Source organism: Cryptotermes secundus, unplaced genomic scaffold (genome assembly GCF_002891405.2).
Source record: "Cryptotermes secundus unplaced genomic scaffold, Csec_1.0 scaffold2113, whole genome shotgun sequence".
Lineage (NCBI taxonomy): Eukaryota > Metazoa > Arthropoda > Insecta > Blattodea > Kalotermitidae > Cryptotermes > Cryptotermes secundus.
The window spans coordinates 35145-49622 of NW_019722980.1; the positions used below are offsets into that span (position 1 = coordinate 35145).

The window sequence follows — 14478 nt, forward strand, 5'->3', positions numbered from 1 at the left end:
CTTTGTGCAATATTTGGTGCACTATCAGAAATGCTAAATGCTATTACATAACATGTTCTTCAAAACTTCTGCATCAAACATAAATTAATGTTGCAAGGTGGAACTGTGCTTACTCTTTTGGAAGTGCATCTAAATAACTTACTTCTGAAAAACTTTCTACAACACTCAACTTGATACAGATTACTGTTCCACGATGAATATATGGCTGTACCCAGAATGCATAACATTTCCATCACCACTCTCACAAATCCAGAAGAAACAGCCACTGAGAACCATCAATGACCATACCCTGTAGCTCAGCACTTCAGAAAACATAAGGACCAAAAATCTAGCAGCATACTGAAAGAGATGCAACAACAAACGAACAAACAAACATAAGTAAAGAGAAAATGGGAAAAGTGAAATACTTCATAATTTTAATATCCTGAAATATGTTCAATGTAAGTAAAAAAGAATTTCAAGCATAGCTCACTCATGCACTCATTCAACACACATTCATATTTATATATTTATGGAAAGCTGGTAATATTTACTTCACAAAGAAGGGTGGGATATTAACTGCTGAGATCTTGGCCACTGAGGTACGCTGAAATACTTGCAGGTCATCTCACTTTATACATGCTTTGCACCTTTGTTCCATTTACATAAGATTATAACAACATAAATTCAACTCAAGAAATAAAAATAAATTACGGCATATCAAAACAACATAAACATTATCCTAACGGTAACTTTCTACAAAGGAAGCATCAATGTTCAACAAGTGACATCAATGTTGAACTGCAATAAACAAACAGCATTATCTTGAATAAAAATATAATTACGTTGCCTGAAGCAGCAATGCAAACATTTGACAAAGTTGTACTGGTTACGGTTTATACAACTCACGTGAAGTTGTTACAAAGAAGCCACATATACAAGAGCTATCATCACTATTATTAAAACATGGCCCCCACTGAAATATACAAAATAACAATTCATCTACCATTAATCAACTACTGGATACAAGATCATATTTACACACTTCTATGTACACAGGCAACCATTTTATACAATATAGTAATGATTAAAGTCAAAGTGTAAAATTTGTCATAGAAATGATTTTCGAATGGAATTGCATTGGATTCCACCAAGAAATGCACTACAAGTCAATGTGCTAAGACAATACTACTCTACGTCTATTACAAATATCTTCATTTGAGTTAACAGTATTCTGCAATAAGAAAATCAAGTTTGCACTTCCTGTTCTCTTGTCACCAGTCTCCATGATGAGCTATCATAATGCTGTATGTCCATAGCGTGGAGATTGTTTTTAGTTTCTTTCCATCGGCAATCTGGTGACAGTAGCGACACAGGCACTCACATCATAATGCAGACACAATTGCACTTGGGTTATCCACCACCCACACAATCGCACATTTAGTACAGTACACTCTTGCATCTACACTGCATCTGAACACAATAAATCTAGTTATCCATTCTTATTTAGAATTTATCCCTACTCCCAGGTGTAGGTCAGATCTCATTCTGAATGCAACCTAGCTGCAGGTACAAAAACACGGACAGCAACAGGCAAACTTTCAGGTAGGCCAGCAGACCGAACTGTAAGTCATGTTATTCAATGGACTATACAATTTACTTTTGTGTATTACTATAACTATCAGACGCAGTGGCAGTTTACTGACCCCTGTCATCACCTCAGTAACAAAGCAAAATCATAATGTGACAGCACATAGCACTGAAATCCTACTTAATGTTTCTGCTGGATGTAACAAATGAATTATTTATCTGTGGTCTGGGCTACTGGTTTTCAGCTTGGTAGTGCAAACCTGCTGTGATGGTAAAACACGTTGGTTTCAAAGGGATGCATTACACTAGCATGGAAACGTACAAGACAATTTCAACACTGACAGTGATGAAATATGACAATAATAACAAATGTTGTAAAAGACAAGTGAGTGAAAAGTAGCACACAGTCCCAGAGAAAAAACAAGGCATAATTAACACAGAATTTTCCAAAAGTTCACTGCAGTCATCTTCACATGAGAATGAGTTCATTCTTGAATACCATATACATACATACAATGGACACATATTACAGTGTTACACTGTTCAAGATGATTACATATTTTTCTTGGAAATAGTAATGCTGTCACTTATATATGGCCTAATTTATACATAATAGGATCACATCAGCAGCTACTGAGGATAGAGTTGTTCACTAATATCAGGTACAAAGAGAACGTAACAGGATGGAGAAACTGCATAATGAGGAGTTTCATAATTTGTACATTTCCTCAAATATGACTGGGGTTAGCAAATAGAGAAGAAAAGAAAAGGGCAAGATAAACAGCATACACAGTAGATGAATGCTTACAAAACTTTAGTTGGAAAACCTGACAGGATGGCTGCATACAAGAACTAGATGCTGGCTGGAGAAAGAAATTAGAATGTGTCTTACAAAGAAAGATGAGAGGGTGTTGGCTGCATTCATCTGATTCAGGATAGGACAGAGGCAGGTTCTTGGGAACATGGGAATGAATTTTTAGGTTCCATAACAGGTAAACAATTTCCAGTTGCAGTTCCTTCAGAATGCTTACAAAATATGTGGTAGCACAATCAAACACATTCAGATTTAATCAATATGCCACAAAACCCCCTAAATTAAAACTGACCCCAAACCTCCCCAAAGTAAGCGACTGTGTCTCATCACTAAGCTCAGGTGTCTTCCATTTAAACTATTTTTAAGTATTTTACCTGCATGCAGACCATGTGTGACACTTCTCCTCATACATATGACAGGAACAAATTGTAAAGCACCATAACAATGCCTCTACTGGCTTTCTAAGCATTCTTTTGCATTAAGTGCCTAAAACGAACATGTAACAGGCATTCATATCTGATCAAAAATACTTGATGGATTTCAATAAATTTGCCACTACAGGACTACACCACAAGTAGTAACATTCATTTAATTACATTTTGTACTGGCAGAATATAATCCTCCCTTTACACGGAGTTCAAATTAAACTACACCTTTTTTTGTCAGAAATTGTTAATTTGTTAAAAGATAAGAACATAAGCCTCATTAATAATAATAATAATATTGTATATAATACATATTAAACAGAATACAAGGGAAAATAACTTCCAACTATGCAGCATTATGTCTACTTTGGCAGCAATACATTTGTAGTTGCTACAGATGAATAAGAAGACCAATGACATATGCAAAATTGCAAATAATGCATTTAGAAAAATCCATTTACTCCAAATGGGATTATATCTTTCAAATCTTGTTGCAGTTTGTTTCCATCACATGCAAGGAAAAGTTCCTGAAATTGAATATATTCTGAAGTATGACAATAAGACTATAATATACTGGTTACTGCATGTATAACCAGTATTTTTAGATGTAATTTAAATTCAAGTTGAAACAACTACTGTTAGTTTGAATACATCTGTTAATGAAGTTAAAACAGGATCAAGGATCTGATTTAATAATAATTACAATATTCCCTCACTAATGAGGTATCTTCAATGACAACATTCATTATCAACAACAGTATACTCGTACACTCACAATCTAATTGCAGAATCGGGACTGCACACAGGTAACATATCATTTATGCTCTGAAATTGTTCATGAAAAGCAGCATACTGAGCACAGCAGTGTCAAATGAAACCAATTTTTCAATAATTCATGTGTAAATACAGCTTCATACCACTTTTAACAGTATCTTTGATACCCAAATATATGCAAATAGTGTAACACTCTGAACTATGGATATTGTAAAAAAGTACAAACAAGTGAATCAACTGTGCAAACATACAGGTTCAGGATGACTGTCATGTATCACAAAGTTCCATAGAACTAAATAATTTTCCCAGCTGTACAACATTTATGAAGCTACAATAAATCCACTCCTATGGGCATCACAACAAATACTCTTCAGTACAGATTGGGTCACAAATTCATGCAATTCTTTTCATCAGCAGTTACTTAAATAAGGCCTTCAATCTGTCCCACATTCCAATTTAATCTAATACAAACTACTTTCCTTTCAAGCAATCGTTTGACTGAATAACACAATGGAAGATTAAAAAGCTCGAATATTTGTACATTCCAACATGATTAAGTTACAAATGATAAAATCTTAAACTGAGGCTAAAAGATTCAATATTATTATGACCATTTCTATCATATAGTGTTTCCCCAAATGTTTCCCATCCATGTTGGGGTTTCTGCAACATATTAACATTACCATACTGATGATGGATTTATCTGTGTGTTGGCATGATGTTTCTCCAATTTTTGGTGATCAAAATACAGATTTCCTACGCCTTTTTGCACAGTACTTTTATATTAACACAATACCAGCCTCACCCTGAAGTACTTTAGATGAAAATGAATGCTACTGATAAAGGCTTTGTACTTTTTTGCTTAAAACACACCTAAAAGATTTCAGGATCTATTACTGTTATTACCTCAATGATATGTGCCATAAAGAAACAATGCAAATATTTGTAATCCTTACCAACAATCACTTGTACAGTCAAGCAATAAGATGCAGCATAAGCAAACTAATACAATCAGTAGTCAACAAACTGCACTACAATGCTCACTGAAATCTTCCATTTATAAGCAATGTAACATGGGAATCAAGAAGCAATTTGACAATTTCAGCATTTAATCAAGCAGCACAACACATATCCCTTATCCAGCCCAAAGGGGAATGCTTGTTAGGATAATATATTCAATGAATATAGGCTTTGTCTGTGGCACTACCATGAAGCTAGGGTGTGAAATAACCTTCAAAATGGTGTCTGCTAGAAATCTGTTGAAACTATGATAGCTCTAGCATCCTAATAGGGCACATATGTCATAAGACAAAAATGCAAAATGGCAGACTGGAGAGGCAAGGGAGATCAGGAGAAAAATTATGAGAGATGCAATTATGAAATTATGACTTACAAAAAGATTATAATATCAGTTATCATGAAACACCTCATTTCATTAAGAAAAAAGCTGTTAGGATATTGCCATTAAGACCACTCACAGCCATCGAAGTACCGACATTCCACAACTGTGGACATATCAGTGCATTAAATGGGTTATGGTTGTGGTCTCATGTCATCTGGGATGGAAAGAAAACGATTTTCTGAAGCAACCTGAAATATATAGTAAGTGGCAAGAAATATTAGGACACCCTTCCAAAGGAACAAACAGCTATGGTACAGCTTTTATTGTAGACATATGATATTGCCCATACTTTCCTCTTGTCTGTCTTTATAGTAGATCTGTTCTGAAAGAGCTGCAAAATCGTCTTCAAACACTGAATGCAGTGTCGGTAGCTAACTTCTATATGAACAGTTCCATACTGCAGAAATATACTTGTGAAGAATACCTCATATTTAGTCCATACTACAGTTCCCTTTCAATTCCACGAAAAGCATGACTGAGATTTAACTATAACTACACAAAACTTTTTCAAACCACTTGGTACTTAGCCAGCTATAAATGATGCTGGAACATAAGGTAAGAAACTCCACAATTCAATATGACTAGAAACAAAAATTGTATAAAAACGTGTAGAAAAATGCTCTATTTTAACAACACTCATCCAATAATAAGTTCAATAAGATTAAAGGAATTTGGCATCTCTGAGATTCAAACTAACAGTACATGTTTTCTACATATTATGTAGTGTGAAGAAACAGTGAACAGAATTCTCCCTTGGGCAGGTTTCTGCAGTACAGTACAGTTTTCCAAAACTAACTCTTGATGTATAAGGATTTCCTTACCATCTCTAAAACAGGACCCATTAAATTAAATTAGGTATGCGAAAAGTATAACAAAAAGTCGAAAATAAAGTACAACCAACTTACAATGTAATGATTAAAGGCAAAGACAGAAACATAATTATCTACATTGACAGCAGCACTTCCTCAATCAGTCATTTCTCCCTGGCATCTTTGGTACTGCACTTCTGAACTCTTTTTTGACAGAGTTCTGTGCCACATAGTACTTACATTAGACCCACTGTCCCTACATTCAAGTTTTGAAATTAAACCTTCATTACAGTTATAGAAATTAGTACTATTGGAAGCAGGTCAATAAATTACATTTAATTATGTAACAAAATTTTCTATAGCAAGAGAATGATTACCAATTTCTCATCCCTAATCCAAAATTGTGTCACTTTATAAAATACAAGGAAGTATACACAAATAATGAAGGTACTGAGTGAACAGATTATTTTTACAGTTTTAATGGAAATAAGAAAATATGGAAACAAAATAAATGTACAAGGTTTGTACCATTTCTGGGGGGGGGAAAAACCCAAAAGATTTGACCGAGTGAAACTCAGAAAAAAAGAGTTCCAGTCACAGGCAGCACAAATCTTGTACATGAACATCATTTCTGTACATATTTTGCTTTAAAGTTGTAAAGATTGCTTGCATTTACCCTGCACTTCAATAAGATTTTTAATGAAAACTTAACAGCGGAACATAAAACATTATTCTATTCAAATATTAACAAATGGAGCTATGCAGGTTTCAGTAGAAAGGCCTTACAACTTGTACCAGCATCCATTCAACAAAGCCTTATGCTAGTGAGTGTTATAAATTCCCACAATCCACAACATGTATTAAATCACAGGAGGGCCAGGAACCACAGATATGAACAGTTTCATGTTTCTGATATTGGTGTAAAATATAACAATTTCTTGATAAAAAAATTCATTCACAATCGAAAAACATGACACATTTACCTGGGAGTAGTTGGCTGTATCGCTTAATTCTCAACTAATTCACGGCACATAATATTTGTTCGTTTCACTGTTCAATGATTTAGTACAAGTATTGAGTCATTTGCACGAAAACAGAACCCACTCTGTCAGTGTATGAGATGGGAGGGAAGAGAGTTTCTTGATATCACCTGACCTTACCTCCTGCCACAAGGATAGGAAAACCAAGCACAACCATCATCACTTGAGGAAAGCCTTGTACAGTAAAGGTGTCCGACATGTTTCCTTTTCCTGTTCCAAGAGGAAGAGAAGATCCCGAAGATTGACTCTCTTCAGACGTGGCCGGATAGGAAGCTAGTATGAAAAACAGAATCAAATATTTAGTCATACGTACTTGGGTTCTCCACTTCCTCAAACGGAAACATGGCATCAGATTTAAATTTACTTCACTGCATACTAATAACAAGCCTGACTTGTAGGTGCAGCACAAGGGACACCAAGAATCTGCCTCAACCCCTTTTGGGCATTTTAACAAAATTCCAATACCATGACGTATGTCATTTACAAAAAGTCTTGAGGGGCAAATATGTTACTTCCTACAGCTTCACCAGGGATCTGCATGATCATGTTTCTGCCTGTTATTACAGTTATAAATTATAAATAGATAACGAGGAGACATTTTTAGCAGTCAGTAATAAACAGAAAATATTTGTGTTCATAATTAAGATCTTCAGAAATTTCACTTCAATTACTTGCATGTCATAGAAACATGCCCAGTCCAACCCAACGACATAACAAACACTTTTAGTCTTTACATCACTTGTGGGAAGACATCTTTTGTTGTAGTGCAAGAATAATATCAAAATACATGCTAACTGTAGTTAGTGCCTCGTAACTTTAGCCGCACGGAAAGGTAAACGGTGTTGAGGAGCATGCAAAACTGTACGCTTGCTGTGGTGACATTCAGATCTACTCCCTGAGCAGAAAACATTGCCTATGGAAACCACCTAACAAGCAACACAATGCATTATACACCTGACCAAACCCCAAGATGCTACATTCCAAACTGGTAGTACCCACGCTGACGTAAGCTGATAATACTGATATATGTGGGGTTAGGGATCTGTATGCCAAGTAAAATATTTTATTTAAGGGGATATCCCGCTACAGTGTAGAAGTGGGTGTGTGTATGTTGTGTACGTCTTGTTGCAGAAATTCTATGTAATAAGACCGGTATGTGAGGCCCAAAGACAAGTTTCAATGATGTACAAGTTTTGATGGTATGTGGGTATTTGGTATGGAATTCCCACGCCATGTATCCTATATATAAAACTTGCAATGTGGTGTGTGTTTCTTGCCTGGGTGTATACACGTTCAGTGTGTACGGTGTGTTCTACATTGTGCGGTGGTTTTAAATAGATGTTTTAATAATGTTTCAACATTTTATATGTACACTTTTATTCTATCTTTTATCTTTATTTTTTATTCTCCATCATGTATTTGCTATTTTAACTATACACTAATCTGAGGCAAAGTTTTTATGTTAATATTCAATACAACGCGTTGCACGGATGAGGATCCGTATCAGTATTTCAATAAGTATATGTATTCCTGCCTGATGATGGTCATGTATGCCCGAAACATGTNAAAAGAAACTAATTTCAATACATAACTGCTGATCCCTACGAACACGCTTTAATTTCCTCAAATGTTTAAAATGTTTTGAATAAATTCTACGTTTGGGAGATAATTAAGTTTACNTTTGATGGTAGCATAGTTCCTACATATTGTATATTGTCTGAGACATACAACAGGATGCAACCAATGGAAATACTTATGCATACTTACTACAACTGCCACCACGAGCACTACAATTACTGGTTACTGGTGCTGCCGCTACTGCTACTACTATTATTACCACTACCACCACCACCAATGTTGCTGCTACTACTACTACTGCTACTACCACTACCACCACCACTACTACTACCTGTGTCCGACTGAGGCTGTTATTTGCACCGCTGGATCCACTGGCACCAGACTGAAACAAACAAGAAAAAAATTGATCTAATAATTTCCATTTCTTGTATGTGACTCAAACCCACATACTACGCCACAAAGGTCCTTGTTACATAATGCCATAATTACCTGCATACTTCATCTGGTTTAGAGCATTTTATTTTCTAAAATTTATACGTAATATTCTTCCATAAACACAAGAATACATACACATACAAAGCAACAAGGGAAATTACTATCTTACAAAGACCAACCTCTGGTATTTTGGAAGGACAAAATGATAACTTTTTAACTAAATAATATAAAGCACTATCAGAATTCATTCTTTTCCTAATTTCATTCCAAAAATAGCTTCTTTTCACCGAGTCATCATGTGTAATCAAAGTAGTGATAAAGAAAGCCATCTTCTGGGATGTGGCACTGTGTATAAATTCTGTTAACACAATTTCTACACGGCACCACATCCAAGAAGATAGCTTTCTTCATAGTCACCGCCGTGAAAATCTCAAATCTTACAAAGCAGTTACAGTCCACATATGCATAATGTATATTGTCTGTGCACTGCACAACTGTCATATCACATGCACTGGTTAAACAGGCCCCAACATCCCTATTGTCAACACTGAAATCCAATTGCTCACAAATTTAAGTCTGGATGCCAACACTGTGGTAACAGATTTAAATCTGTTAGTGGAGTGCAGCATAATCTTCGTAAGGCAGGTAGTGATGTTATGGTCCTCTAGCTTCTGTTACCAGGTGGTCTTATCAGTGGATACCAATTTTCCAATGCAGTGACATCCATCAATAAAAATTTCACAATCCAGAAGACGATAATCTAAACACAAACTGCCATGAAAACCTCATCTTATATAATTTCTTCTTATAATGTTTATACAGATTTTATCTCATGTCCTGGTTTCATGTTTTAGTCCTTCTTGTTTGTTTCTCATATTCTGTAGGAATCTCATTTCCACGGCTTGATCTGTTGACATCTCTTAGTTCATGTCCAAGTTTCTGATTCATATGCCCAGTAACCACAAAATACACATATACTTAGAAGGTGCGAGACAAAATTTTTCAGTTTGAGATGACGTCAAGATCAGAATTTGGAAAATATAGAGAATTTTCTCTAGCAGACCAAAGTGTTCCGCTGTATTTAGACACCTTTTCAGTGTAACCCATAAGATGATTCCAAATGTAAAAAGACTAAAAACTAGGAAATACTAAGAGTACATGGAAAAAGTAATTTTATGAATTTCATATTCTTGCAACAAATCTGTGAAAGAAAATGTGTATTAGAAAACATGTTACATATGAAATTCTGTGAGCTATTATCCTCTTGATGTCACTAGCCTTTATTCAGTTTCACCATTCCCATCGCCCGTCTCAGCTTCAGTGTCTTCAGAGTTCCCATGTTCATTAATATTCCCCACTCCTTTCTTCTCCTTCCAGCCATTTCACTAGATACAGAGCACTTTCTAAAACATTTTACTATCACTTCTGGAGAGATGAACTCCCATGATCTTGTAGATTCTAAAGGGTTCTGATGATGGTGGATGACACACAGAATTACTGGGTTTTTGGACTTTTTCCATCATCCAGAATTCTAGGTAATAAGAGAACATGATGTTTCCATCTTCAGGTGAGAAGGGAAGACACCTACTCAGTGACCTCTATTACCTAGAATTCTGGGCAATGGAAAAAGTCCAAAAACCCAGTAATTCTGTGTCCCACGATCTTCATCCAGTGGTGCAGCAGTTCTACACTGGGCTTTTTTTGCTGTCCCAGTAGCATCAGAATGTGGTCCCCTGCCAAGAGCTGTGCAGAATATGGTTATTTAAAATGATCCCTAATGTCTTTTTCACTAGAATGTGTAGCTGTGGGGTTGTCCCTAGAGGTATAATCATAAGGTCAGTATTCACTGCATGAATCACAGATCTGATATCCCATGTTACTCAAATTTAAAATGCATTGTTTAACTTCTCAACAATACTTTGTCTCCTGTTCCAGACAACTTGTAATGAATCCATCAGCAGTTCTTTCAGTCATCTGTCATTAAGTCTAATACCTGATTATAAGTCCCATAGGATGTTGCACCTTACATACAGTTTCTCAATTAAATGTTACATATTGTGGTAGTTTCATGTTGCCTGCCAACTCTGTCAACATTACAGCCATTTAACCATCTTTTCACTGTCAGATGTTCTAACTCAACAGACTTTACACTTATGTCATCAACTGGATGTATTTCAAAATACACTGGCACTTCACCATCATTGCCTCAAAGTGTAATGGAAATTTCTTCCGAAGTAAAAATATCCGCTGCAAAGAAAATATGTTCCTCCACATCACCTGCAAACCCCGCACTGAGCTGAACTTAAAATTTCGACCTCCCATTCAACGATAATGTTGCAAGAAAGTGTAATTCCATTGCCTCTGAATCCATGAAACTTACAATTTTCATATAAAATTGGCACAAGTTCCTGTTTTTGTTGTTTCCACCTTCAGGAGACATTACATTTTACCACTATTTCACAGATTTTTTCCCCTGCATGTTTAATAACCATACTCTTGAAGTACAAATCATAACTGCAGCACCTGGTGTGTTCTGATACATTATTCTGTTTGCACTGGCACATCTTTCCCTAACATTATCTGCAATGCTTACAGTGAACAATTCCTTAAGTCTCCACAGAATCCAATGATACAAATCAGTGAATTACTGCTTTTGATTCCTAACTTGGACGGTACTTGGGCAGCTTCTAGCCTTGAAATATGCCTCTGTATCTTGTTCGCTATTCTGATTACATGTGAATGCAAATTTTGAAATAAAGATGCTAAAATTTCTGAAGAACTTTAAAATGAATGCATGCATGCCCTTCCCTGTAACTCAAGACTATGTGTAACTGACTGACGTAGCATACTTGTCCTGAACAGCCTGCCATTCCACCAGCTTCTAGTTTTGGTTTCTTTCTAGGTCCAATGGCTTGCAGAGCTGTTATGTTGGCTTCCCGCTGCCGCAGTTCCTCCATTTCTGCTCGCTGCATCTGTAAAATGAAAATTTCATGCACTCATTACATCACAGTATAAAATACAGTTAAATATGTCCATCTTATATGGAAAATAATGAAGCCTTACCATAAACGAAACCAGAATACAAAATTTAAATAGAACCTCACAATGCATGAAAGGGTGTAGGGGTGTCCAGCTGCAGTCTGCTTTGCTTCTATCACTCATATATTGGGCATACTGTTACACTGACAAATCAAATGGAGGCTCTTAAAGTATTTAGGATGTTCGTGGAATTCTAAAATGTTCTTTGATTCTCCTGATTTCAAGTAAAATGCCCGAGTTCCTCAGTATTATGACTCCTCAGATGTAACGAGTACAGCCCACAACAACAATTTTGTCTCAGTGAGCATTTTCTTTGCTCTGCCAATGTAATTACATTAAACACAGCAGTATTAATTTGTTGAAACAAGAGTACTTTTTTCAGAATTTTTGCTGTATTGAGCATTGTTCTCCTTCCAGATTCACAAAAACATATATCTGACAACATAGATCTGCTGCTAATTTCTATTATTTCACAATCACAAGAGCATTCTTAGGAACACTGCATTCTTGCATCTTCACCCATTAGGAGCATGGATGAACAGACAGCATGTGCAAGAGGGTAGCTGTCAATGTATCAAAAGGAATAACAAAGCAAATGTTTAACATGTCTTCTCCTTGCAATTGCATGGCCTGGTTCAGTCACAGCCCAGCCTGAGTTGTTCCATTTCCCTCTAGCCCAAGAAATAATATTCTGTAATTTTGGCAGTCATGCAGATGGATGAGATAAACTGGTATGACAACAGTGAGATGAACATGGCAGCAGTCAGAAAACAGCACAAGTTTACAGGAAGTAAGGCAGTGGACTAAATCCCAAAAACTCAACCAAAATCAAGATTATGATTGTCTGTGATGTCATGTCATGCAGTTTGGTAAATGGGTACCAATGTTTGGGAAGTTGAACACTGGAGCATGAGAGAACCAATGGTCCTGAAAAAGGCTGTTATGCAAGAAGTGATGATAAAAAAAATAAAGCTATCCCTGTAACAGGCCGTGGAGGCCCGTAGGGTTGTGAGATGTTGAGGTTCCCACATTTTCTAGACAGTTGGCTCATAGATGGCAACGTTGTCAGCCTTACGCGCCGGCCGGCCGCCCTTTACCCCCAAGAATATTCCTGGTACTCATTTCTGTTAGAGGCTGAGTCAACCCCAGGGTCATAGTGTGGCTGGAAGGATTAGGTCAGTTGAAAAAATCCAATACTTTCCAGCTTGTAGCATAGTGCCTCAATCAACTATGCTACCACGTGCCCCCAGAAGTGATGATAATGGGGAAAAATACTCAGAAGTGTAAAAAGGAAGAACAGTAAAAAATAATAAAAATAACAACCCCTCCCAGTCATTCCTTGCATGACTTATATTCTACCCTGAAGATGGGGGGGACAGGAACCTCTGAAATGTGTGTACCCATCTACCAATGCATATGCTACCCCATTCCAGAAGACCATAATCTTGATATTCAACGTGAGAACCATCCGTAACATGAACTACCTGAAGATGACACATTTATTTTAAAGCACGAGGTATAGTCATTAACTGCGTGCCGATTCACTGTATTTTATTTTTTTTATTGCTAGTGGGGTGGGACTAAGTCCCTTGTACTGCAGCCACTTCTGGCCTATTGTACCAGCCCAGATAGGTGAGGGTGATTGTGGAGCAATTAGTGGAATGAAGATTGGCAGGGGACACTGAAGTACTCTGAGAAAACCTGCCCCAGCGCCCCTTTGTCCACCACAAATCCCACTTGACCAGACCTGGGATCGAACCCGGGCTGCCGTGGTGGGAAGCCAGCGACTAACCGCTTGAGCTATGGCACAGCCCTGATTTACTGTAAACACAAGATATATAGAATAACACATGCATGAACATGCACCCAATAAAATAAAAAACCTTTGCATATGTATGATACCAGTTTTTAAACATAAACCTGCAACCAATGTGATATTATGCTGTTTTGAAGTTCTGGCCTAAGTTGCTAAATTTATAACTTACGTCTGACAAACACACAGGCTTGGGATGTGATGATGCATGTGTACTTGTTCATGCTGTTTATTCTGGATATGACCCTGTACACATCTGAACAATTTTGTATCCAACATTATACTGCAGACAGTCCGTATTTAGAAACCGAAATTATAACATATGATATGTTACTACACCCAACTATCATTATGAATTCAATCACTGCTCACTTCTTTGGCTTTAGCCTTCAGTTTCGCTTGCTCTGGATCTTCAGATTTCGATCTGCTTTTCGCTGCTCGGAGTAACAACTCTCTCTCCTGTTCCTCGTGCCGCTTCCTCTCTACACGATCCAATTCTTCAAGGAATTTGAGCTGACCTTTGACGTCCTGCGTCACTTCATATCTCGGGTCCACCTGTAGATGAATATATCAAGTGCAATGTTATAATTCAGTTTGCTCAAAATGTAATTGTAATGAATTTTATGGAATTAAATGTAACATACACCTTTCATGAAAACATACTTACAGTAACAGAAAACACATTCACAGTATGATTCATGGACTTAAATTTTCAAGGATGCAAGCCTTTCAGAACCACCTGCACCATCTGACTGCACCACATTCTGGTATCAGCAGACC

General features: G+C 36.8%; 1 protein-coding gene across 1 annotated transcript in view; it reads right to left on the reverse strand.

Annotated features, from left to right (window-relative positions):
• Window positions 1-394: 394 nt before the first annotated feature.
• LOC111861589 (transcription initiation factor TFIID subunit 4) overlaps window positions 395-14478 on the reverse strand; it is a 48281-nt gene continuing 34197 nt past the window's right edge. The window contains exons 10-13 of the mRNA XM_023846272.2: window positions 14071-14253; window positions 11696-11818; window positions 8743-8793; window positions 395-7106 (exon numbers count right to left, since the gene is read on the reverse strand). Of these exons, the coding sequence (XP_023702040.2) occupies window positions 6993-7106; window positions 8743-8793; window positions 11696-11818; window positions 14071-14253 (471 nt within the window). The 3' untranslated portion in view covers window positions 395-6992. The remainder of the gene's footprint in view (window positions 7107-8742; window positions 8794-11695; window positions 11819-14070; window positions 14254-14478) is intronic.